Here is a 22,209-nt window from a genome sequence, read left to right on the forward strand (position 1 = left end):
CCTGGGAATAAAATTCAGGGGCATGGCAGGCTTAAAGTTCAGCAGACTCTGTCCTGAGTCAGAGTGAGGGTCCAGGTCCACTCGGGTCTGCTAGTCGGCGCTCCCAAATGCTCCCTCCCTCTGCCCTTCACAGCGGCACCCAGGATCCAGGTGTCAGTCAGGACTAAGGCCACCATGGCCCCTCCAGAGTAGGTAGCATGGAGGCAGGGGACCATCCAGTGATGGATCACTTTAATGTTTCAGGTGAAAAAGGACACTTAGCTTTTGAGAAGATGAACAAACTTTGCTCAGAGCAAAGAGAAGGTGGCTTTTGCCAGGAGGCAGACGTTGAGATCACAATATTCTGAGAAGCCTCAGCTGCTGAGCTCAAACCTGGCATCTTTGCTTTTGTTGCTGCCCAACCTCTTCACAGGGCCGGGGTTTTGGTGGGGGCACACTGCGTGCTCCCCCAGTCGCTTGAGCTGCCCGGAGCTCCCCGAATCTTCAAACGAGTTACAAAGCTCCAGGCCACCACGGAGGCTGTGTGTAGGAGCCGAAAAAGGTGAAGTCAGCACTTCAGAGGCTGCACAACAGACAACTTCAATCAAATGATCAATTTTTTGGATTTGACAATCTGTCTGACCTTCCTCAGAAAGCAGAGCGGGGTCAATGCCAGGCTGCTGCGCCACAAAGGGCTGGGCCAGGCAGGGTGAGGCCTGGCATACGAGGCTCCAAGACAAATGTGCTTAGCTGGAGGTCTCCCTGTGGGTTGGCAAGCTTGGCAACTGGGTCCCAAACTGGGATTGAAGTGGCAAGCAGGCCGAGTGACCCTGCTAATAAGGAAATAGGGTGATGGGTCGAATCATTTGAACAGCATCCAGCTGTCACCTTGGCAAGCTGGGGAAGGCAAACGGCCAGGATTTCTATGATTCATTTGTAACCTACACTGCAGCCCAAATGCCAGTGCGGAGCCTGGTGGCGGCCTGCTGACCGTGGGCTTTATTTTCACTGTGTTCAGTAGCACAAGGAAAAGAGAATGCCACTGGTCAAGAAGTTGCAAGTGTCATGGCAGTAAAGGCATGTACTTTTACCTCATTAATCAAAATGGAATCCAACTTTTGAAGTCAACTTAAGGCCTACTAAACAGTTTCAGAAGCCATAAGCTAGTTTGAAAAAAAGACTCACTGAAAAGCATGTTTAAAGAAAGAAAATTAGTTTCCTATTTAAGTCTATTAAAAAAAATGCTGATGTGTCCTCAGCTGTTGTGCTAATAATGTAGAAAACCTAGGGGTTTGAATGAGGCTATCAACAACGGCCTTGAAAACTTTGTAACTTAAACATCCTCATTTAAACTTTCTGTATATATTTTGTGCTTTTTGGTTTAACTTAGTATTTATTTACCTCATTCCTATGTTCAATCTTCTGACATTTTAATTAAAAAATGGTTTTTATTGGTGTTTCACTTTACCTGAAAAAAGCAGAAAGCAGTGGTTGTTTCCCCAAACCTCCTGCAGGGGGAAAAGGCCCCTCTTGTCCCTTAATGCCCTCTCCCTAATGTGGGGCTCAGTGAGGTAGCTTCCCCCACGGAAGCAGGCTGAGGAGGGCCACCCCAGTGGTGTGCCTCTGGATTCTCCACGTTGTGTTTGGAAGGCTCCCCAAGTGTCCACTGCTATACAGATATCAACCGCATGGCCCCTGTCTGGCCTCTGGCCCCATCTGATTTCTACTCCAAAGTTACAAATTTAGTGGATTTTTTTCCCCACACTGGCATTCTACCTCTTCATGAAAGCTTAGATGCCATTTTTGTATCTGAAACCAAGACTGATGTGACAGTGGGTGTGACAACATCCTGATTGCCACGGTCTCTATAAACGTTCCATGGTCACACGAGCACAGCCCGTGCAGCCGCACAGATCCTGCTGGGAGGCCACAGCATCAACAGTTCAGCAGCCAGCAGTGAAACAGTCATAAAACCTTGAAGGGCATAAAGAAATTGTTTATACTAGTTTCACAACATTTTGCCAGTCTGATATTCCAAAACAAAAAAAGTAAAAAGAAAATCACTTTAGGGGTAACTTACACTTAATTTTGTACAAGAAAGGAAGACACATGAATGTTTTATCTCGTTGTTACTTTTATGTCAATCCCACATGCACTGTGGCTATAGAGGTCCTGTGACCTTGTCTTATGGTTTCTAAAGGATTTGTTGAGGCTCGAAAAGTTCTTTGAACAACTTGTTAGGTTTGTTGTGTCATCCAGGGGCCCATCCACGCAGAAGCCAGGTTTTGCTGTCGTCACTGAGGGGATGGGTTGAAGCCTGGGTGTTAAATAAACCTACCAGTGAAGGAAGCTCCCCCTCACAACTCCAGGAGGCTGTTTGACTCTCAGATGTGGAAAACCGGAACCCCACTTGATTGACAACATCTGCTTCACATCAGCAGGGATGGAAAGAAACAGGAATTGCCCATTCTAGTTCAGGCCCATTAAACAAAAAATGGGAAGCACCCCAAATCCATGTTCTTTAGAAAAAAACTTTTATTGTTGCAACTAAAATGCAAACCCATCATTTTTTATATGGCAAGTTGGAAAACTGTACAGTTTGAGAGTTCTGTGAGGTCACAGAAGACCCTGAGACGCTCCCCCCCACCCCATCCCATCATGCTTTCACGTATACACACACCTGAAAAGGTATTATACCAAAACACCTCGCTTTTTTTGTTTGTTTTTATTTTTGTAAAAATGGTTTATTCCAAGGCCATTGTAAAAAATAATGACCTGATGAGTAAATATTGGCTTAAGGCATATAGCAGAGCAGCTCGCTGCTTCTCTTAACATACGTGTTAACAGGATGGAGAGCCATCTGCTTTCCAAGGATAGGAGGTTAAACCAGTATATCCACTTTGAAATGCTACTATATATACACACCCAAACTACTACACACATATACAGGACTTCAAAAACAACAAGCCCGACTCAACAATGCTTACAGCCTGGCACCTCAGCCTCACCCACACCTCACCAAGGCTCTGCGGGGCGATGCCTCAAATGTTCCCACCGCAGAATTTCTCTGCACGGGCTTCTAACACGTGAAAGGCAAAATGTGAAAATGCTGGCAAAAGAGCAGCTCGTCAATGACAGCTGCCTTTTTTTCTTATTTAAAAAGCCACTTAATGTGGAGGTCTTAAGTTCCCCTCGCAGGAAGAGTGGTGAGCACCATCGGTTCCCAGGGTTCCAGGGCAGGGGCAGACATGCCTCCCTCAGCAAGGGCCCCTGGGCCCAGACAGCAGCAGGCTGGCTCTCCGGGCTGTCATCCAGGTTGTTTCAACAAGTGGGGTTTCCGACAGGTGCCTTGGTTCCAAATCACGGTCTGCTCAAGAAGAGTGTGAACTTGGGGTAGTGGGGGCTGATCCCAAAGCTGGGTGTGGGGGGCCCCTTCTTGCCTAAATGTCCAGAGCATGAGGTGTGACTATGGCTTCCCGTACCCTCGGAATGTCTGAGTTACAGTGAGACCCAGCGGGACCGGGAGAGGCCGGACCTCACCTGGAAGTCACCAGAGTGTCATGCCAGGAATTCGGCAATTATCTGTTACTGGAAAACATCACTCCACTGCTGAATGGCTATTATTTCAGTAACAGTCTCGGGAACCATGGACATGTAATGATCAGACCATGCACAGGTGGGCTGGACTTGTTCACGGGCACATTAGTAAGCAGAGATACCAGTATTTCAAGCATGTGGTATTTGATCAGGACACAAGAGGACTGTACATGCATTCTAATACAGAGGGAGAGGTGGGGACTGGGAACAGGGATCTGGGGGGTAACGGGGGAGGGGAGTAACTGGGGCAAAGTAATCTCACGTCACGTATCTTAAATATCCAAGTGTTCATTATATATTATCCCATTGTTCCATAAACATATGCCAACCTCTTCTCATGTCACCCACAAGGCCACGAACTAACCACCGCTTACAACCGTCCTCCCAGTGCTGGCCTGGCGCAGCGGGCTCACCCCAACGTCTTGCGCTCCCAGCATTACCTGAGGGTTTATTACTGTACTTTTTGATAAAGTCCTTGGTGCAAGGCTGACATCAAAAAATTTAAATACATTATTGGTTTAAGAAAATGCTAGTGCACTATGGACATCTTTGGGGGAAAGTAAAGAAATAAATACGGAGTGGAGAGGTTCACCACACAGTCTCTGGGGCCCACTGCAGGGCACAGGGGTGCATTGGGTGTGCTGAGAAGGAGCACTGGGCAGAGCGGGGCGAACCTCGAGACTTGCACAGGCCACCTTTCCTCTGTGCCACAAGCATGGTACTCTCCTTTGCTGTCTTTAAAAATGGGTTGTGAATTTGGTATTCAAAGGAAGTGGGGGGCAGAAGTAAAGAATAAAGGGTAAAACCAACAGCCTGGGAGGGTAGTTTTAGTGTAGAACAAACGTCTGTCCAGGTCACGGCTGGCTACGCTGTCCATCGGCCCTTACCTACCACGGCTCGCCTGCTAGTTGGGTGCGGAGGCGGGCAGTGGGGTGGAGGTGGAGTGGAGTTTGGTCAGATTATATGTTGCTGTTGAACAGGAACTGAAATGAAACCAAACATTTTCAGATGAGCCCGACCCCACCCCTAGAGCTGCAGACTCCTACACGACCCTGGCTACCCGCCCCGGCCCCCAGCCACTCCAGCCTCCAGTGAAGGGGGTTCTGTTCTGCTTTGTTTTGTTTTACTAGCCCCTCCTTTCCTTCCCAAATATCACCCAAAGGAAAAAATTATTTGGATGTTTCTAAACCATCTGATGCACTCAAAGATGGTCACTTGGAAAGAGATAAAATATTTAAAATAATAAAAAAGAAAGTCTTCCTAAGTGATTTCAATGATCAGAGATTTGAGGCTATAATCCTCTCTTTTCCCCTTGACAGCAACACACTAATGTGTACATTTCTACTGAGATGGCATTTCTATTCCAAGTGAGGTGGAAACTGCTCTTTCTGGATGTCAACAGCAGGGTAAAAAGCCGGTGGCCACCCTGGGGTGACGTCTGACCCTGAGGCAGGGACCTCGAGGAAGCCTGTTTATGTAGATGGGGGTGATGAGCAGGACACAGCAAGATGGCTGTAACAAGAGGGACTCATGGAGAGAACAATGGAAAACCAGCGGGGGCACCCTGAGCAAATGCAGAAGCCACGCTTTGTTTTCTAGAGATAGTCTTCTGCTATTTTCTCCTTTAAACGGGCAAGCTCACAGGCGCTATCCAACGTCAGTGTGCACACAGCGGAGGAAGTGACTGAGTGCGACAGTGTCCTAAACCCTTAAACCTCTTCTCCAAAGGAGTTAACATTCGTAAAAGTGTGGGAGTCTTTCCCTGGGAAATCAAATACAAATTGTATATCTGGTTACACCACCTAAGGGTACAAGAGGGTTTCGTAAGTGCCTAGTCTTTTTTTTTAAACTCAGAAATAACAAAAAGCTGCTTTTTATAAAGGTTAAAAACAACAATGTGTTGTAATTCCTTTCATCCCCCCAAAAAACAGATGAACAAAAAATAAAAAGAGAGAGAGAGTGAGACGTATTTGGCATTTTCTCTACTTACTCCTGAATAGGTTAAGGCCCTGAGATTAGACTTCTATTCTTGGGATGACAGGGCTCCTTAAAACCCCAGTGCATCAATCCTCAATTCTCTCGTTAGCCTTTCGCAGTTCCAGACTTTAAAAACCTTTGCCGTTTCCTCTGAGACTGGCTCAGATCCTTCCAGAGCCCTGAATGCTAATGCCGGGCAGTCAGCCAGTGCTTTCTGTACACGCGGTCTTGCCAGCACGTCCGTCAGTGAAAACATACCCTGTAGCAGAGGTACGCGCCGGCCGTGAGGACCGTGGCCATGCACATGTTGACCAAGAAGGGCTTCCAGGGACTCAGCACGTGGTCCTGCCCCTCCTCGGGTGGTGATGGCTCCCCCTGGGCAGGACCTGCCCCCACAGCCCGCCTTCTGACTTCAGTGTCTTGACTCATGCTGAGGAATGAGAGAGGCAGAGATGGGTTACTCGCTCTGGGGAAAATGATGGTGAGGATGCCATTACTATGGGAGGAATTCTAGGAAAAAATTAACCACAGGTAAACAGCTTGGCGATGCTGACCACTGGCCTGCAGCCCACTTGTCACTGCCTCCCCTGCAGAGACCTGGGCACCACGAGAGCCAGGGCAGTGTTCCGAAGACCCGTGAATTCCTTGGTGATGGAGGGTGGGCAAGGATCTGAGGAGAAACATAGCCACTGGTACAAAGACAAGTGCTAACTTTCCTCTGGGGTCTGTTTGTACAAAGTTCCCCTTGAGACCAGGACATGCCAATACCCGGTCCGCAGGCCCTCTGGCAGACACTGATGCACAAGGGCCTTTGTCTCTGCTGACACGAGGACCCACTGATGCTCAGTGCTGGCCCTCTGCCCACCCCGTCCCAGGCCCGAGCCCCCAGCACTGGTGCAATCCTTCCCACAGGACTGTTTCCCAGGCACCCTGCATGCAGTCCAGTGGCTGCCTTGTTGGTAGTGAGCCAGCAGGGATGACACACACTGTTCCTGCTCCAGGTCTGTGTTGGGAGAGGCCAGCAGAGGCTCATGGGCCTGTGAGGAACCAGGCCCTTCTCCTGCTTCCTCTCCACACCTTTCCCTTTCCACTCTTGCTGCCATCCTGGGACTCTGGTCACAGGGCATCCTGCCTCACATGGGCATTTTCACAGCCTATCTACCCCAACAGCATCTTGTGTGACTGACAGGACCGCCCTGTGGCAACACCTCCCCAGGAGACAGGAGGAGGCTACACAGAGCACCTGCTTTTGGTGCTCACCCTGCAAGGTCCTGGCTGTAGGCCTGAGGCCTTTGTGCACGTGGGCTCCCACTGGTGCCTGGAGACACTTCTGTTCTTGAAGTAACTCCATTTTTCCTGGAACTCTCTGGCTTTTAGCTTCCCAGATCCACACTTCCCTACTTACCACCTTCACACACATGTGAAAGGCCCCACTTTCTCCACAGTCTCAATGAATAAAGAAACAGAACACATGACAAATTCAATACAAGTCACACACCAGCTCCTGGGTCATCCTCAGCCTTGGGTAAGTACACTGGCCTACCCTGAGAGTGTCAACAGAGGCCCTGGGAAGCTAGACAGTCTCACTGGGGGACAGTCACTGAGCTATTGCACAGCATATCACATGGCACCTGCTCTGGAAGGACCTCCTGGACAAGTTGTCTCTCAAGCCCCAAAACTAGATCTAGTGATCCTGTGGTAAGGACCAGTTACATGAAGGGCCCTGGGGACTCAGGTTCATGGTCCCTAGTAATCAGCATTTAGCAAGCTGCCAGGGTAAGACTCTGATGATCTATTCAGCTGGAGGACTCACTGGGGCACACACTGTGTATAACCATGGCTTTTGCACAGCTCCGCCTGGCTACATTGTACACGCAGGTCCCGTTCTACACAGCTGCGGAATATCCCTATACAGGGAGATAGCATGATTCATTTAATCCCTGGATACATAACTGGCTCACCTCTACTTGTTCACCATTACAAATGATGCCACAATGAACATTGCTACCTGTCCATCTCTTTGCACACTTGTTTGAGAATCACTGCAGGCCACATTTCTGGATCTAGCTGTATACATCTAGAAGCACTGGGTCAAAGCGTGTGTTCATCAGAAGCTGCCCTCAAAAAGCAGGTATCAAAGGTACTCCCTCCATAGTCTTAGGCTCAGGCTTCCACACAGTGCCACCTCCTGCAGAAAGCCTTCCTTGACCACCCAGAGAAGGCTGAGTATCTCTTCTCTGAGGCTGACTTTAACAATGAACACTTCCTTCATGTCACTGTTCACAGGCTCCCAACCACAACGTACTGTCCCCTTCTCAATAAGATGGGCCAGATCACAGACCAGGGGCCATGCTCTAGTTACCTCAGTATTTCAAATGCATCAATAGGTGTTCGATAATCCTTGTTAAATGGCATTAATCAAGACATAAAAAGGTGAAGTTTCCCAAAGGACCATTTTTGGGGCTGAAGGTATGTCAAATCTAGATATCATGTTTCAAGACTGACCCAAAGACTGGGGGCCGGCAGTGTCATCACTGCGGGGGAAGGCCCGCTTCCAATGGACACCACAAGGTGGCGCTAGAAACCCACTGAAGCCAGTCACTTCCCTGGGCCAACCTGCGGCTTAGCCCCGACACTCCTCCAGCCAGGAATCCCACTCCCCAAAGACACAGAGCGCTGCTTGCTGAGAGGACCGCTTCACAGGGTTTCAATACCAACATGCATTTCTGGAATAGAGGCCGTTCCCCTTACCCCCAAAATGCCAGGCCCCTCACATTACCTTTCAATTCCGCAGTTAACATTTAAGGGCATACTGGTTTCTTCCTTGATGGGGCCATCTTTTTCTGCCTTGGTCTCATCTTTTACCCACTGGTGGTTTGGGAAGAATTCCTTGCATTTCCCATTGTGTGGCTCCAGGATTCGTTTGGGTGGCCGGGGAGGAGGAGGGATGTGCTCAGGTGGGGGCTCCAGGTCCTCGTGGGAGAGCTCCTTCCACTGCTCCTGGAAAGGGCAGCAAGAGCAAGTCCCATGAGTGACCCCGCCTGGCTGAGTCGTCAGGAAACCCCCTTCCCTTTAGGGGAGCAGAGGTGACAGCTTGGTGAGGGGCTCTCCCTGGCTTCCTGGGTCTACAGACATACACTTGGAAGGTGAAATCTTTTGAAAATAGCATCTATTCTATCAATGTTCTCTCTGTAAGCACTTCAAAAGCAGAAAGTGGCACACACTCAACATTCCCACAACTTTCTAGCTATGTAAATAGGGAAAATAGTGACTTCCTCTGATACGTGATAATGTGTCAACTTTTTACAACTGATAACTACTTCAGAGGCAGAAATTTAAAATCACCACACTCGAATGAAAGCAAAGGTGCCGCTGACCTGCGCTGAAGAGTCCCCCAGGATGAATCTGGCGCCCTCAATCACAGCCAGGTAGGAGAACCGAAGCTGGTCTGCAGTCTGGATCAGCCCCATTCGGAATTTCCGCATTTCTAGCAGGACTTTCTTGATATCAACAGAAGAAGGGTCTTTCCTTTTGTCCATCTGAAACCCAGAGGGGAGTCACCATCAGTAGCTCCAACTCCCCAGTGCAACGTGACTTCAAATGTTTTGGAGGCGTGCTCCAATTCTACTCAGGAAAAACCAGGGGAAGGCAGGATTCTAGAACATATGAGGAGATGCAGCAACATTGGGACTGTTGGAGCACAGGGAAACCACTGAGAGAGAAAGGGATTCTTTGGGTCTTCCTGGATTCCACCTTCGATGAAAAGCATCCCTCTGAACATAGCTATTTAGGGTAGAGCTATACTTCCACAGGAGGAAAACTGTTAAAAAGTGATGATCAAAGCTAGTTAACTGCAGAGGAAAAGAGATGCTATGGTCCAGACAGAATAGAGGTTACAATGTATTCCCTTCCCTTCCCTTCCCATAGTCTTCAGGGGCCTGCTCACCAGCAAAAGGCAGGTGTCGGCCAGACAGAATGTCCCCGATCTGCCAATGCCAGCGCTGCAGTGCACCACAATAGGGCCGTGCTCCAGGCTCAGTGACCCTGACTCACGGACTTTAAAAAGAAAGTTCAGGAATGAGGCTGGTGATTCGGGGACTCCAAAGTCAGGCCACGTGGTATAGTGGAAATGTAAGATCTCTCGAGTTTCTTGAGACTGAAAGAGAAAAATACTCATGACAATTCTAAAAGAATCATCTGTACAGAATTCACTAGTTCTAAGTAAGTGTGAAGTGCCTTTCCACCCATCTAAGAGCAGCTTTAGATCCCAGATTTCCCCCTAGGACCCATGCACCCCAGCAAGAAATACCAAAGGCCGAGGTGCCCGGCCCTATGTTTGACTGCAGACCCCACGGGTTGCTCCTGCTTCCCTTCCTCAGGATGGAATGGCCTCACTACCTCTTTGCTCAGCCCTGTCACCTCTGCTGTCTTCATGGTTACAACTGGTTTCTCCCAGCCCCACAACTCAAAACAATGCTGCACCTCCACCCACGATAATCCTGTCACACAGCCCTACAATGGGAGAGTGAAAACGTAACTGCATGTGTGTGGCGCCAGCTCTGGGTGACTCAGAGCTTTCCTAGACCATATGGAAGTCTCAGAGGACTGTCATTTTAGGGAATAAAGTAACCAACGTGGCCTCCAAAGACTAGTGGCTGAATCCCTGGCTGAACAGACACACCACAAGGAGGAGGACGTTGACAAGACCAGCAACAACTGGCCACAGGGACTGAGCATTCATTGCGTTCAGTTAGAGCACTGGGCACATTAACTTACTGAGCTCTCACCTCAACCCTTCCAGGCATGTACTCCCTTATTCCCATTTTCCAGATTGGGAGACTGAGGCTCAGAGGCTAACCCTCTAGTAAGTGGGGAAGCAGGAGCTTAAACAGAAGTTTGTCTGTGTCTAGAGCCCATGCACAGAGCCCGTTGGAACTTTTGAAAAGAGGACCATGGCCCTATCCCCAAATGTTTCTGCCCTGACAGGCTGCTCCCAGTGGGACAGACAAGAGAATGGCCTCTGGTGCTGTTTCCAGCTCTGCACCTTCCTCTGAGCCTATGAGTCCACTCCCAGGTGGACATATGGTCTCCAGGAGCAATCATCAAAACACGGTTCTCACTGGGAGAACGCTCAAGATTTCACTAAGTTCAGAGCACAGAGTAAACGGCAACCAGTTTCACTTATGGGTAAGTAAGGCCTGCAAGCCTTGTTAAAGGGGGCACAGGAAAAAAGCCTGCAGACAATGACACACCAGCCTTGAGAGCCTTCCTGCTGCCTGCTACTCAGGCCACCTGGAGAGCAGCTAATGGCAAAATGCTTTGGGCCAGACACTGCTCACCAATAATGTATTCCTTCATCTGGCAAACATCTATAATGTGCCTACCATGTGCCAGCCCCCATGCCAGATGTGAGGAGGTAGAGACCTACCCTTGCCTTCCCAGTGCTCGCAGCTTAGTTATAACCACCTTCTCTGGCCCTAGTGTGATGAAACGTTGTCAAATAATCTACAGTAAATGCCAACGAACTAACAGAAAGCATACACATATGTGATGCTGCACCAGCTCTGACCCGCACTGGCACCTCTCTGCAGAGCTGAAGAAATCTGCATACGACATTAGGATATTTCTAGAATCACATCATGTAATTCTACTCTTTCCTCCCCAGAAACTGATTTCCTTATATACTTTTATGGCTTAAAAGAGAAATGTCTCAAAAAAAGAGAAATGTCTCTTCTATTTTTTTAAGGAAAAAAAAGCACTTAAAAATATATTTAAAAAACGGAACAAGGAGAAAATATGACAAAAGCCAAGTTCTTTCTTTAAATCCTTAAAAAGGTGTGGGTTCTCTCCTGTTTACACCCTCCTTTGCACCTGCCCACCTCTCTCTCGAGGAATTCACTCGAGACCTATGCTTAAACAGACACAAGAAAAGACTTTAAAAATCAAGTCTGTTAACACAAACAGATCTTCCTAACATCAACACCTCCAAGCTGCCGCATTTGCTCTGCCACGTAAGCAACACAAACCTTTTCTACTCTGAATCGTTTCCTCAACAAGGGGAAGAAATTTTCTTAAGAGTTTACCAGAAATCACTCTTAATGTCAGGCCTGCAAAGGCTAAAAAGCATGGAAAAAAAAGTCTACTACATAATTCTCCAGGCACATTCCAACACGCTGCCAGCATTATTCCTGAAAATCCTCCATCAAACCCTCCATAAATCACACCCCAGAGCCTGTGTGTACGGCTAGAGGGCGCATGGCTCTGGTGGTACCATGCAGAGAAGGGAGCACTCAGACACACGGCTTCTGCATTCCTCCGGCCACGCGATTTCAACCTCCCCATCTACTTTGCACTACCTGTGCTAAGTTCTAGCTCTTACTTCGACAATTAACAGCATAAGTCATGATGACTACAAAGCAGTGGGTGAACACTGACCCGTGACTAACTCAGGAGTAGATCCTCACTCTTCAACACATCCTGTTCAGGTTACCACTGCACCCGCCTTCGCTTCAGACTGTCGATCAGTACTGCTCCCGGGTAAGCCTGTGTAACGTCAGCCCCACGGTGCCTGCCAGCCCTTCCAGCACATGTGCTGAGTCTAGGCTGCTCTAACACTTCACACATACTACAGTCCAGAACCCTTACAAAGCCCTATCTGACAGAAGAGGAGATATGGTGCCCGGTGCCCAAAGGCTGACAGTTTGACATGGTGGGGCCAGGAGTTAAGTCCAGCAAGTTCGGTTCCAGAAGGTAGTGGCTGACCACCACGTGGGAAGGTGTCCCTAGAAGCTGTTTCAGCAACTTCCCCCCAGTCCTAGTACTGGCAGGGGTTCCTCAGTGATGGTTCAGGATGAATTATTCAGAATCCCCATGGCCGGGCCTTCTGTAGTGCCTCTTCTTAGCACCTTGGCATGCTTCAAGACCATCATTTAATGACAGCCAGCAGCTGGTGTTAGTCTTCCCACAACAACAAACCCAAGATCTCACCTAAGAAAACTTACACTTGATTATGACCTTGGAGTCAGCCCCGGAAGGCGGCTATCTGGTCAGACTAAAGAGGCTGTGGACAGTGAAAGGAGGGAGCATGCTCTGCTGGTGCTCAACGTGCAGGCCACTTGGCTACTTTCAGTCCCTCTGCAGATCAAAGGCAGAAACAGCTAACTTTCAGGTAAGAAACTTTCTTTTCCTAAGGACTGGTGTTACCCAGTGTTAAAGTCAAGAAACGGCTCTGTGGAGAAGCAGGTACCTAATACTGTCCCCCTGCCCCCCAGGAACATCTGGTCACCTGGTAAGCAAGTAAACTCTGCTTACCTCAGTGCTAAAACCACATCTTGCTCAGAATTTACAAAACCCTGAAAAACCAGCAATAGGTAATGTCACCCCAGTGAGAAGACATCTTAACCAGGAACCGTATGTGGTAGGTACTTAAGTGTCTGCCATACTCACTGTAAGGTTTTCCAATTCTAGCTGCCGTACTGTATAATATGACTTAATGTCTTCAGAGATCAATGTTAATTTCAAATTTGTGTCTTCAAAGATCATTTCTTTTTCTTCTTTTTGTGGCCAGTACTGTGCACATTTTAACTAGGGAAGGAAATAACATTGAATTATTGTGAACAATTGGCTGTTTTTCTGTAAGGAAGGCTCTACGAGTATCTTCCATGAGCTTTATGATAACCAGAAGGCCTGCGGTTTTCTGGCCTTGGAAGTCACAGGCAGCGAACCGGCCTGCTTCTCAGGGCCACGGTGGGGGACCTGTGAAGATACAGACCCAGTCTTGTTGGGCAGACAGGGCCTGGACTTCCAAGCCCAGCCTGTCCTGGTTATGCTCACAGTGAGGTGTCTCGGGGCCTGGGCCTTTCCCTACCACCTAAGAGGTGAGATCAGTGCGCACAGGGTCGGTCTCTCACAAACTACTTGATGTAGCCATTTCAAAGATCACCAAGAATCTGAGGGTGCTGTTGGTGCAGCACTCTTACCCTGGGGGAAATAACCAAGACTAGGTAAGACTGTGAAACACGGTGAGAAAAGGATGAAGGGTGGTCACAGAATGTCAACTAATATTTAGGGAAGGCTTGGAGAGCTCTTCCGAGGTTTGGTTGGGGTCACTGACCACCCCAGCCCACCCTTTCATTCTGGTTTGGTTTAGAAAAATTCTTTTGATCTTCTAGTCTAATAATTTCAGGAACTACTTGATGGTCTTGATTCAAATGTAGATCATCAACTTTTTTTTTAAAGCAAACAGACTCCCAAAGACTTGGTTTCACTTAGAGCTTAAGTCTCAGCAGCATACTTTGCTTGAGCTAAGTTTTTGTGTCAGGCATTTCTGCTTGCTGACGACTGTTCTGGACAAAAACAGCAGGTAGGTCTGTAAGCCAGAAGGACTGACAATGTGCCCGGGGACCTCAAAGATGCTGTCATTTACATCAAATCAAATATAACTGTTAGTCCAATTTGGGAAATGGTAAAAATTTAAGAGACTTGTAATTCAGCCTGCCATGACCACTCCCACCTCCTCTGATGCAAAGGCTGTGTCTGACACACCAGGGTAGGTAGAGGGAGTTCCCTCAGAGCAGCCTGTGTGTCAGGGAAGCTGTTCACGCTGAGCACCGACCAGGGGGCCTGGGGGAGCTGCTGAGGGGCACACTGCAGATGGGTGCAGGAATTCAGCAGAGGTAAACGCTCAGCCCAGTGGAGTACGGAAGAGGGATCAGACAACGCTCTATGGAAGAGGTGGCTCTGACCGAGGCGTGTTCAGAGAATGACTAGGATGTCCTAGGTAGTGCACGCAAAGCCCGTCTCAGAAAAGCGGCGGGCGATGGGCCGAGGGAGGACCGGCACAAGGCGACTCTGGCCAGCAGCCCCAGTAACCTGCAGTACCACCTGGGGCAATGGGAGCCAGGAGGCTCTTGAGGAGGGTGAGGACAGAATCACAACTGCCCGTCACTCCTGCTCTAATGAAGGTGCACATGATGCAAAAAAATAAAACATAAAGAAAAACAAATCAAGAAACACCAAATTGTGATGCCAGCACAGCATCAAAACCTCACAGTCCCAAACAGAAGACCAATAAGGCTTTCTGAAGGGCCTGGACACAGGCCTGTTTTTAAGTCTTGGTCAGTTTCATCATGTCACTTCCCTACATCAAAGATGAGTTGAGTTGCCAAAGATGATCCCTGGAATACAGCCAACTGTCAGCAGTGAAGCAATTCTGCCACTCAGGATATGGAAGCATTAATGGTGTGGCAAAATCTCATGCACAGCCAAAGTGGGAAGCAAGACTTCAGGAGATGTTTAGAGGATGCATTTATTCCCATACTTCAAATAACGAGACCTGTAATGCCTTAAGACCCTTAAGAAACTGCTCTGGTAGGTTCAAAACCACGCAAGCTGGAGTGGGCACCAACACAGCAAGCAGAGAGAATGAAGCAAAGTAGCAGAAATGCAGAATGCCCAGTTACTCCCAAAGAGGAGGCCAGTGTTTTCCTGTCTCATGGGCAGGGAAGGCAAGTCTTTCAAATCTTACCTCCACATAGCAAGCACTCGCTTTTGAAACTATAAAGCCTAATAAATCTCTGTAATCTGGGTAAAGACCAAGACTTTTCAACTCTACAACTGAGGAATTCTGGCTCACACTAAGTGTCAATCAACCAATATTTATTTTTAAGAACTGTAAGAAACATGCCAATCATCCTCTGCTCTGTCATTTCTTGGAGAAATTTTTGTTTTAATCACGCAAAATAAAACAACAAAACATAACCACAAGTCCACTCCTTCCTGTTATCCTATTAAGCTGAGACAGACCAACCCGAAAGGAAACTTATTTTATTAGAAAACAGTCCCTCACCAGGATTCAAACTGAAGCATATCTCGGGTGGGCACCACACATGGCAGTGCCAATTTGTTGGCTCCTGTCATAGCTGCGTTACCATCATGAACGCGGATGTGAGAGAGTCCATGGGGTCTTCTAAAACAGCGGCTGGGCAACCTTCAGAAAAATCTGTGAAAGTCAATCTGGGGTGACCCTGTGATAAACGACCCGGCTTTCCCAAAGAATGATGAACACAGGCCTAAGCAGAGTACATGAGGCACAGATGAAGCCTAAGTATCTACAGGACAAAACTCCAGGCTCGCTCCAGAAGCGAGCAGCAGGGATTTCAGGGGAGAGGTGGAACACTGCCTTGCTTATTTCCCGTCCAACCAACCACGAACTCTTACACACACACACTCCTCACGGGCATGCCTAACCTCAATTTCTAAATCGAACCAACAAGAACTTTGGACATTTGGATGATCCCAGGCTAACACACACAATCATGTTCTGCCCAACTGTTTCCAGGAAGCACAGGGATCCCAAAAGGGTAACAGGCAGGTCTGCCAAAAATCAGAGTGGTGCATCCTACACTGTTCCGTGGAGGGAAACAAGAAAAAAAGTATGCATTACATGGAAATGCTCTGCAGGCTAGTTTCTACCATGGGATATAGGGATGGTTTATAATTTGATTAGCTGAGCAAATAAGATCCTGTAATTTCTTATACTTTTCCCCAGTCAACCTGTATAGGGGTGAAATCATTAATGCCAAACTGAAAATGTGGGTCCTAAGGCAACTTTAAGAATCACAGACCATACACTGCTTTCCATGCCAATTTTCATGCCCAAATGTCCTGAGTGGCAAGAGCCACAAAGGGAAATAGGGAGTACTGTCACATTATCCCAGTCGGCTACCGTAAAACCGACTAGCCAAATTTTGTTTTGTTTTGTTTTGTTTTTTGTTTTATGGCCAACATAGCAATCCAAGGGGAAAGGCTGTCACAGTACATCTGCAGTCCAGTGATGGTCAGCCCTGGACAGGAAACAACCCAGAGCAGGGCCAGTGACGAGCATGCAGCTACAGTATCAAGACACAGCTCTGTGCCGGACTGTGACAACAGGAGCTAAAGCAAACTGTGCAAACAGCAAAAGGTTGTATCTGAAGTTTTAGTAACAAAGAAATAAAAAGTAAATGCTATCACAGCTGATGACTTTTGAGTAAGTCAGTCTTGATTTAAAATTCCCACTCTTCGGTATAATCTAGGACAGTGGTTCTCATTTGGGGATAACTGTGCCTCTCATGAGACACTGGACAGTATTTGGAGTCACACTGGGGGCAGGGGAGCTACTGGCATCTAGAGGATGGAGACCAGAGATGTTGCCAAACACCGATGCACAGAACAGTCCCCACGGTGGTGAATGATCTGGCCCAACTGTCAGCAGTGTTGAGGGTAAAGACCCTGAACGTTAATCTGTGCTAACACCTGCACAGGCTGCCATGCTTCGCTTTCCCCTGCGGAGGCTGTGCTGTGGGAAATTACCGTCTTGTTTCTATTAGTCAAAATTGCTGACAAGAGTGGGGACGGGTGGGGGTTTGCTTCACATTTGTTAACTTCACATTTTACTAATCAAGCCACTGAAGCAGAAAAAATTAAAAACCACTTTCACTGAATAAATGTTTCTAAGACAAGAAGCACTATTTCATCAACTGAACACTCAGGTCAGCTCTTTATTATTGAGCAAAAAAAATGTCCTTTAAGAAAAAGGGGGCACTGGCAAAAATTATGATTTTAAACATGTGCTAAAAGGACTATTTGCTGTGAATAACTAAGATCATTTCTTTTTGGGTGGGGAAAAGAGGCTTTGTGGTGAATGCTTCACGTTTTCACTGAAGTCTCCTTTGGTGCCTTCCTTCTTTTTACTTGTCTTTTTACCCTCCAGGGCCATGACTGTGCTTCTTTGGAAGGACGGCTTCTCTGGGGCCTTCATGTTCTCCGGCAAGCCTCGCCTGCATCCAGGACGCCAGGACAGCGGGGAGAGCAGGGCCCCAGCACCTGGCAACACCTGGGCACATGCGGTTCTCTGCTCCTGCGCCACATATTCCTATCGGTCTCCATAACCAGCTCATGGGCCCCACCTCTGGATGTGCTGGCCACGTCAGGAGAACAGGGAAGGAGCCAGTATAGCCGGGATGTGGTGTTGATTCGCTGTTGAATACCACGCTGTGCCCTGCACACCTACACAGTCTTACATAGGAGACAGGCCATAACAGTAATCCCACGGGAAGATGCGTGGGAAGGGAGAGCACAGTGTGGCTGCCCTGAGGGAAGCAGTCTGAGATACCCGGAAAAGGGCAGAGGGTGGGCACTATGATTTGGATCAATAGCCAGAGAACTGGCAATAAATCCCGCCCTGCCCCACCCCCGCCAAAAATATCTTGTTCTGGCTGAAGTTTGGAGATGGAGGTGGGAGAGCGGGGTCCAGGTTATCTCGGGACCAACCATATTTGGTCTTGTAGCTACATTACGTGTACTGTGGGAGGCAGTGTGGAGCCCCAGAAGGATTTCCAGCTGGGAAGAGGTGTGGTCAGATTTGGCTTGGAAAGATCATTCTGGATGCTGGGTGCAGAACAGACTGAGGAGAGCAAGCTGAGAGGCAAGCGTGTTGACAGAGGGGCAGATGCACGAAGGGCGGTGGCCTCAACAAACATACACCTCTAGTCCACAGGCAACCCCAGGGGATGTCTAAGAGCTGCAAACAACTTGGAAGAAAGGATGACACAATCCTGAAGTAAACACACAAGCAGACAACGTCCACATTAAAGAGGTGGGTGGGGCCAGGCGCCAAGCGTCTGGGGATTGTACGGAGATGAATTCAGCGCCCAGCTGCTCCCACAGCTCAGCGGATGGGAGGCACACTCTTACCAGCCAGAAAAGCAGATGTGACGGAGATACAATAGAAACTTGCTTTTCAAAATAAAATATGCTTACATAGCTCCATAATGCAACTGCCGTGGCCCTGGAACCAGAGGGGGAGAGTAAAGCCAACATACCGAGCAAACTCGGAGAGAAAGTGTGACTGCTCAGGGGCAAGCGATCACAGGCAATTTGACTTTTTAATTCACTTACTTATCTGACTTGTTTAGAATAAACATGTATTTATATATTGTTTCTTTAAATTTTCCTAATAAAAAAGACACCATGTAAAAGTAGTATTAAAAGCAATTCAGAGAAATAAACTCAGACAAAAATGCTAACTTTATGGACTGGCATACACCCGGGCAGTGATATAAACAGTAGATAATCTATGACTTACCGATCCTTTCTCCATCACTCTGTTGAGCATGACAACGCCCCTGCTTTTCTGCTCCCATACCATCTCCCAAAAGTGACCACAGGTATTAGGCAAAGGGCCCTGCAAACACAAAATCCACAAAGCATATGCCATGTCACCCGTAAACACACTCCAGTGCTCGCTCGCTGCTGGTGGTTAGTGGACGACAGTGCTCTTAGGCAGAGTGGTGGCGGGGGTTGGGAGGGTGGGCCTGGGACAGGCACCCGCCTTTCTCTCCTGGTGGTCAGTAACCGCTATTCTATTTTTTAACACACAGTGAAAAGTCACTTCCGTGTCTGAGGGCTGGTTCAGGGCTGACCAACAGAAGATAGAAAATGCTGACTCTGGTATCTGGTTTGAGCTGACCATCTGAGGGGCTCCTCCGAGGAGTCCCTAAGGGCGGGTGGAACATGGAACGCAACTCCTGGGTGCAGGCAAGAGAGGCAGTGTGGGGAAGTGATCAACAGCGACGCTTCTGAAGGCTGGAGTCCCAGCTCTCATTACTCATCATCTGTGTGACCTTAGACAAGTCAATGAACCTCCCCATGCCTAAGTTTCTCCACTTGTCTCACAGGGATGTAAGAATTAACTGTGTTCACATATACAGGCCTTATGCAGTGCCCAGGACCCAGTAAAACACCTGAGATAATGGTAGCTGATGTTGTTATTAATAATGGCAAACTGATCATAGACAGTGTTCATCCTTGGACCAAGAAACATAAGAGATATGGACAAACAGGTGGGTCAGTCAAGGGGTCCGGTGTCACCAGGGCATGGAGGGGTGCCTGTCCCCCTCCAGCCCACTGGCAACAGGCACAGGTATCTACTGGATACAAGAGAGGGAAAGGCTCCAGTCTGTCTCAGTTTTTGGTACTGCCTGGAAGGGACCTCCTCTATCGCCTCCACGACAGAGCAAGTCACCTCCTCTGGTCAGCACTTCTTCTAGAATGCTTTCCATTCTCACCCAAATTCTCTTCATTCTTCACATATTCTCCCTGAAGCCCCCCCCCACCCCTCCCCGACCTGTGAGCCCTCAGTGCTCCGCCACCTTCTCCCCTGAAGTCATCTTGGAACTTGCTGCTGAAATCTGCCATCCGCACTCCAGAGTCTCTGACAACAGCAGATGACATGCGTAACCCTTTCTGGACAACTAACAGAAAGAAAAATGGATCCTCCAACCTGGTCCAAGGACCCCCTCACCAAGCACCAGGCCCCCACGGCTGCAGCTCTGCAGCTCTCCCCACCCCTCCTACAGCACCCTCCCCATCCTAAGTTTAGAATGGGTCTGAGGGATTAGAAATCATGTTAAAATCTGAAAGGATACACACCAAACTTAGCCAGTACTTCAACGTGAAGGTGAAAGTGGGCATCTTTGACAGTATTTCCTGTATTTCTATACCTCTGGCTTTTAAAAATGAGACCAAAGACTTGTATTATTTGCATAATGAACAACACTGAAATAAAAAATGGACAGTTTTCTCAGTTTTGTGGCTTGGAAAATGTTTTGGTCATTTTGTTTAGGGGTGTAGCTTTGGGAACAGGCTGCTTCAATCCCTTTTGTAAATCCCAGGGTAAAAAGGCCATGGAAACAGCTAGATCCATCTGTGGTGTCACCCGACAAAACAGAACTTCAGATGTGCCAAGTAATTGCTAGGATGTGGGGGTGGGGAGGACAGTGGTACAGGAGTTTCCATGGCGATTTCCTAATGCTCTTTTGGGCTTTACACACCCTATCTATCTTTGCTTTGGGCCTCCTGACCCCACACCAAAGTTGAATGGCTGAATCAGGAAGTAAGTAACTTGGTTTCTTCTAAAAAGAGAAGTTTCTAAGAAGCCACTTTTGCCTCAGCCTCTTCCCACCAGCTTGCTACCACAGCATCTCCCTCCTTAGCACCCCACCCCAACTACCCCAGAGGTACTGGAAAGACCACAGACTGTGGACCGGGTAATGCCCGCCCCCTTCGCTTATACCAAGAACTTCCTCAGGGGCCCCCTGGGGACTGAACTCAGTATGGCTGATGGTCCACACGCCTCCCCAGCGTTACAGCTTATGTTGGTCCTGGCTGAAGAGGAACTGGGACAGGAATACAAGGGGCAGCAAAGGAGGGTCGTGGTGGATGTGCTCTTATCCAGCTCCCTGCCCCAAAGCAGCCTTTGTTCACAGTGCTTTCCAGCTTCACTGTCATTTTAATCTCCAAATATTAAGCAGAATTATGATGCTCAAAATCACCCTAAACCCAAAGCCATATTTAAGATGGACAAATCGATATGCAATGAGAAAACAAAAATTAGATTAAAAAAAGAGAGAAACTTAGGACTGTTTAGACTGATTTATAAGGAATAGAATAAGACTTGAGAAAATTTATTAAAAAGAAACTCCCTTATCCCCTTTTCCCAGTTCCCACGGTCTTTGGGTCATATACCAGTAAGTGTTTCACAAGAAGGTTAATTATTAAACCACTTCTACAGGTTTTTTTCCATAAAGGTGCCAAAAGCCAGTGGGAATTTTAAGGGATTTTGTGTGCTTGCTCACGTAATCTAATGATGTTTTTTTCTGGAACAAAGAATCACATTGGCCCATGCTGCAGAATTCTGCATGGACACTTGGACAAAGCCTCCTCGTCCAGTGCTCACCCCCAGAGACCTCCACAGCACCATTCATCCCTCCTAGCTCGGTGGCGAGTACCCATGGCATCAGCATAGGCACAGCCCTTCTCTGTCAACAGACCACAGGCAATTCTGGCATTTTAATGCTGTTTTCTATAAGCCCAGCAAGGCCGTACCTCCCAGAAAAGATCTGTGTTACAACTACAGGGAATCTCTGAAGGAAGATTTCTTTCCTTCCTTGTTGCTCTTCTGGGCTAAAACCTGACCTCCTACAAGATGTGGCAAATTTTACTTGAGGTGTAGATAACAGCTATCTAGAGAGAGATAACTCCAAAACTCTTAAGCTGACATCAAGTGAGGCAAAACCACTGGAAAAAAACTAGACAACCCGTTTACCTGGGTAAGAATGTAACTCCTTTGGGCTTCTTCCATTTTTATCAAGCTAGCATTGATGTAGTCATTGTCTTCTTGATGTAGTTTAATCCGACTATGGTCAACTGAAAGGCAAACCACAACTCAGGTTAATCCTGGGGGACCGAATTGTCTACACAGGCAGTGCACCTCATGTGGAATGCGAAGAAGGTGAGTCAGTGGCACTAAGACTGTCACACTGGTTGAGACTGTGCTATTTTAGTGAGATTAGTCATCAATACGGGGATCACTCGTACTTTCAGAAAGGTTTTGGAAGGTTTGAAACTAAATAGTGACAGAGACTAACTAAAGTCAACATGGATTATGTCCTACTTGGAAAATCTGTTCTTAGGGCCTATCTTCCTATGATACTTATTGCCATCCCCACAACTCAGTAGGCTGAAGGGGGTGTCAAAGGATCTGTTCTCTGATGCCTAATACATACTTTTATACAGTAAAAAATACGGTGGCTACAATCTTTGAAAGGGCACAAA

The 22,209-nt window shown here is 47.9% G+C and overlaps 2 protein-coding genes across 11 annotated transcripts in view; one reads left to right on the forward strand and one right to left on the reverse strand.

Moving 5' to 3' along the window:
- RIPOR3 (RIPOR family member 3) overlaps positions 1–1,446 on the forward strand; it is a 65,185-nt gene extending 63,739 nt beyond the window's left edge. For 6 of the 9 annotated variants that reach the window (XM_073236454.1, XM_017651910.3, XM_017651915.3 and 3 more), the window contains one exon: positions 413–1,446. In XM_073236454.1, the coding sequence (XP_073092555.1) occupies positions 413–591 (179 nt within the window). In that variant the 3' untranslated portion in view covers positions 592–1,446. Of the gene's footprint in view, positions 1–243 lie in introns of all 9 variants that reach the window. The other 3 variants (XM_073236455.1, XM_017651913.3, XM_073236456.1) reach the window with 2 other exon arrangements.
- A 1,046-nt stretch (positions 1,447–2,492) lies between these two features.
- Positions 2,493–22,209, reverse strand: part of PTPN1 (protein tyrosine phosphatase non-receptor type 1) — a 63,435-nt gene continuing 43,718 nt past the window's right edge. For both annotated transcript variants that reach the window (XM_073236458.1, XM_073236459.1), the window contains exons 3-10: positions 21,701–21,801; positions 18,680–18,778; positions 13,000–13,137; positions 9,500–9,709; positions 8,931–9,092; positions 8,333–8,553; positions 5,812–5,983; positions 2,493–4,559 (exon numbers count right to left, since the gene is read on the reverse strand). In XM_073236458.1, the coding sequence (XP_073092559.1) occupies positions 4,536–4,559; positions 5,812–5,983; positions 8,333–8,553; positions 8,931–9,092; positions 9,500–9,709; positions 13,000–13,137; positions 18,680–18,778; positions 21,701–21,801 (1,127 nt within the window). In that variant the 3' untranslated portion in view covers positions 2,493–4,535. The remainder of the gene's footprint in view (positions 4,560–5,811; positions 5,984–8,332; positions 8,554–8,930; positions 9,093–9,499; positions 9,710–12,999; positions 13,138–18,679; positions 18,779–21,700; positions 21,802–22,209) is intronic.

Source organism: Manis javanica, chromosome 5 (assembly GCF_040802235.1).
Source record: "Manis javanica isolate MJ-LG chromosome 5, MJ_LKY, whole genome shotgun sequence".
Taxonomy (NCBI): Eukaryota; Metazoa; Chordata; class Mammalia; order Pholidota; family Manidae; genus Manis; species Manis javanica.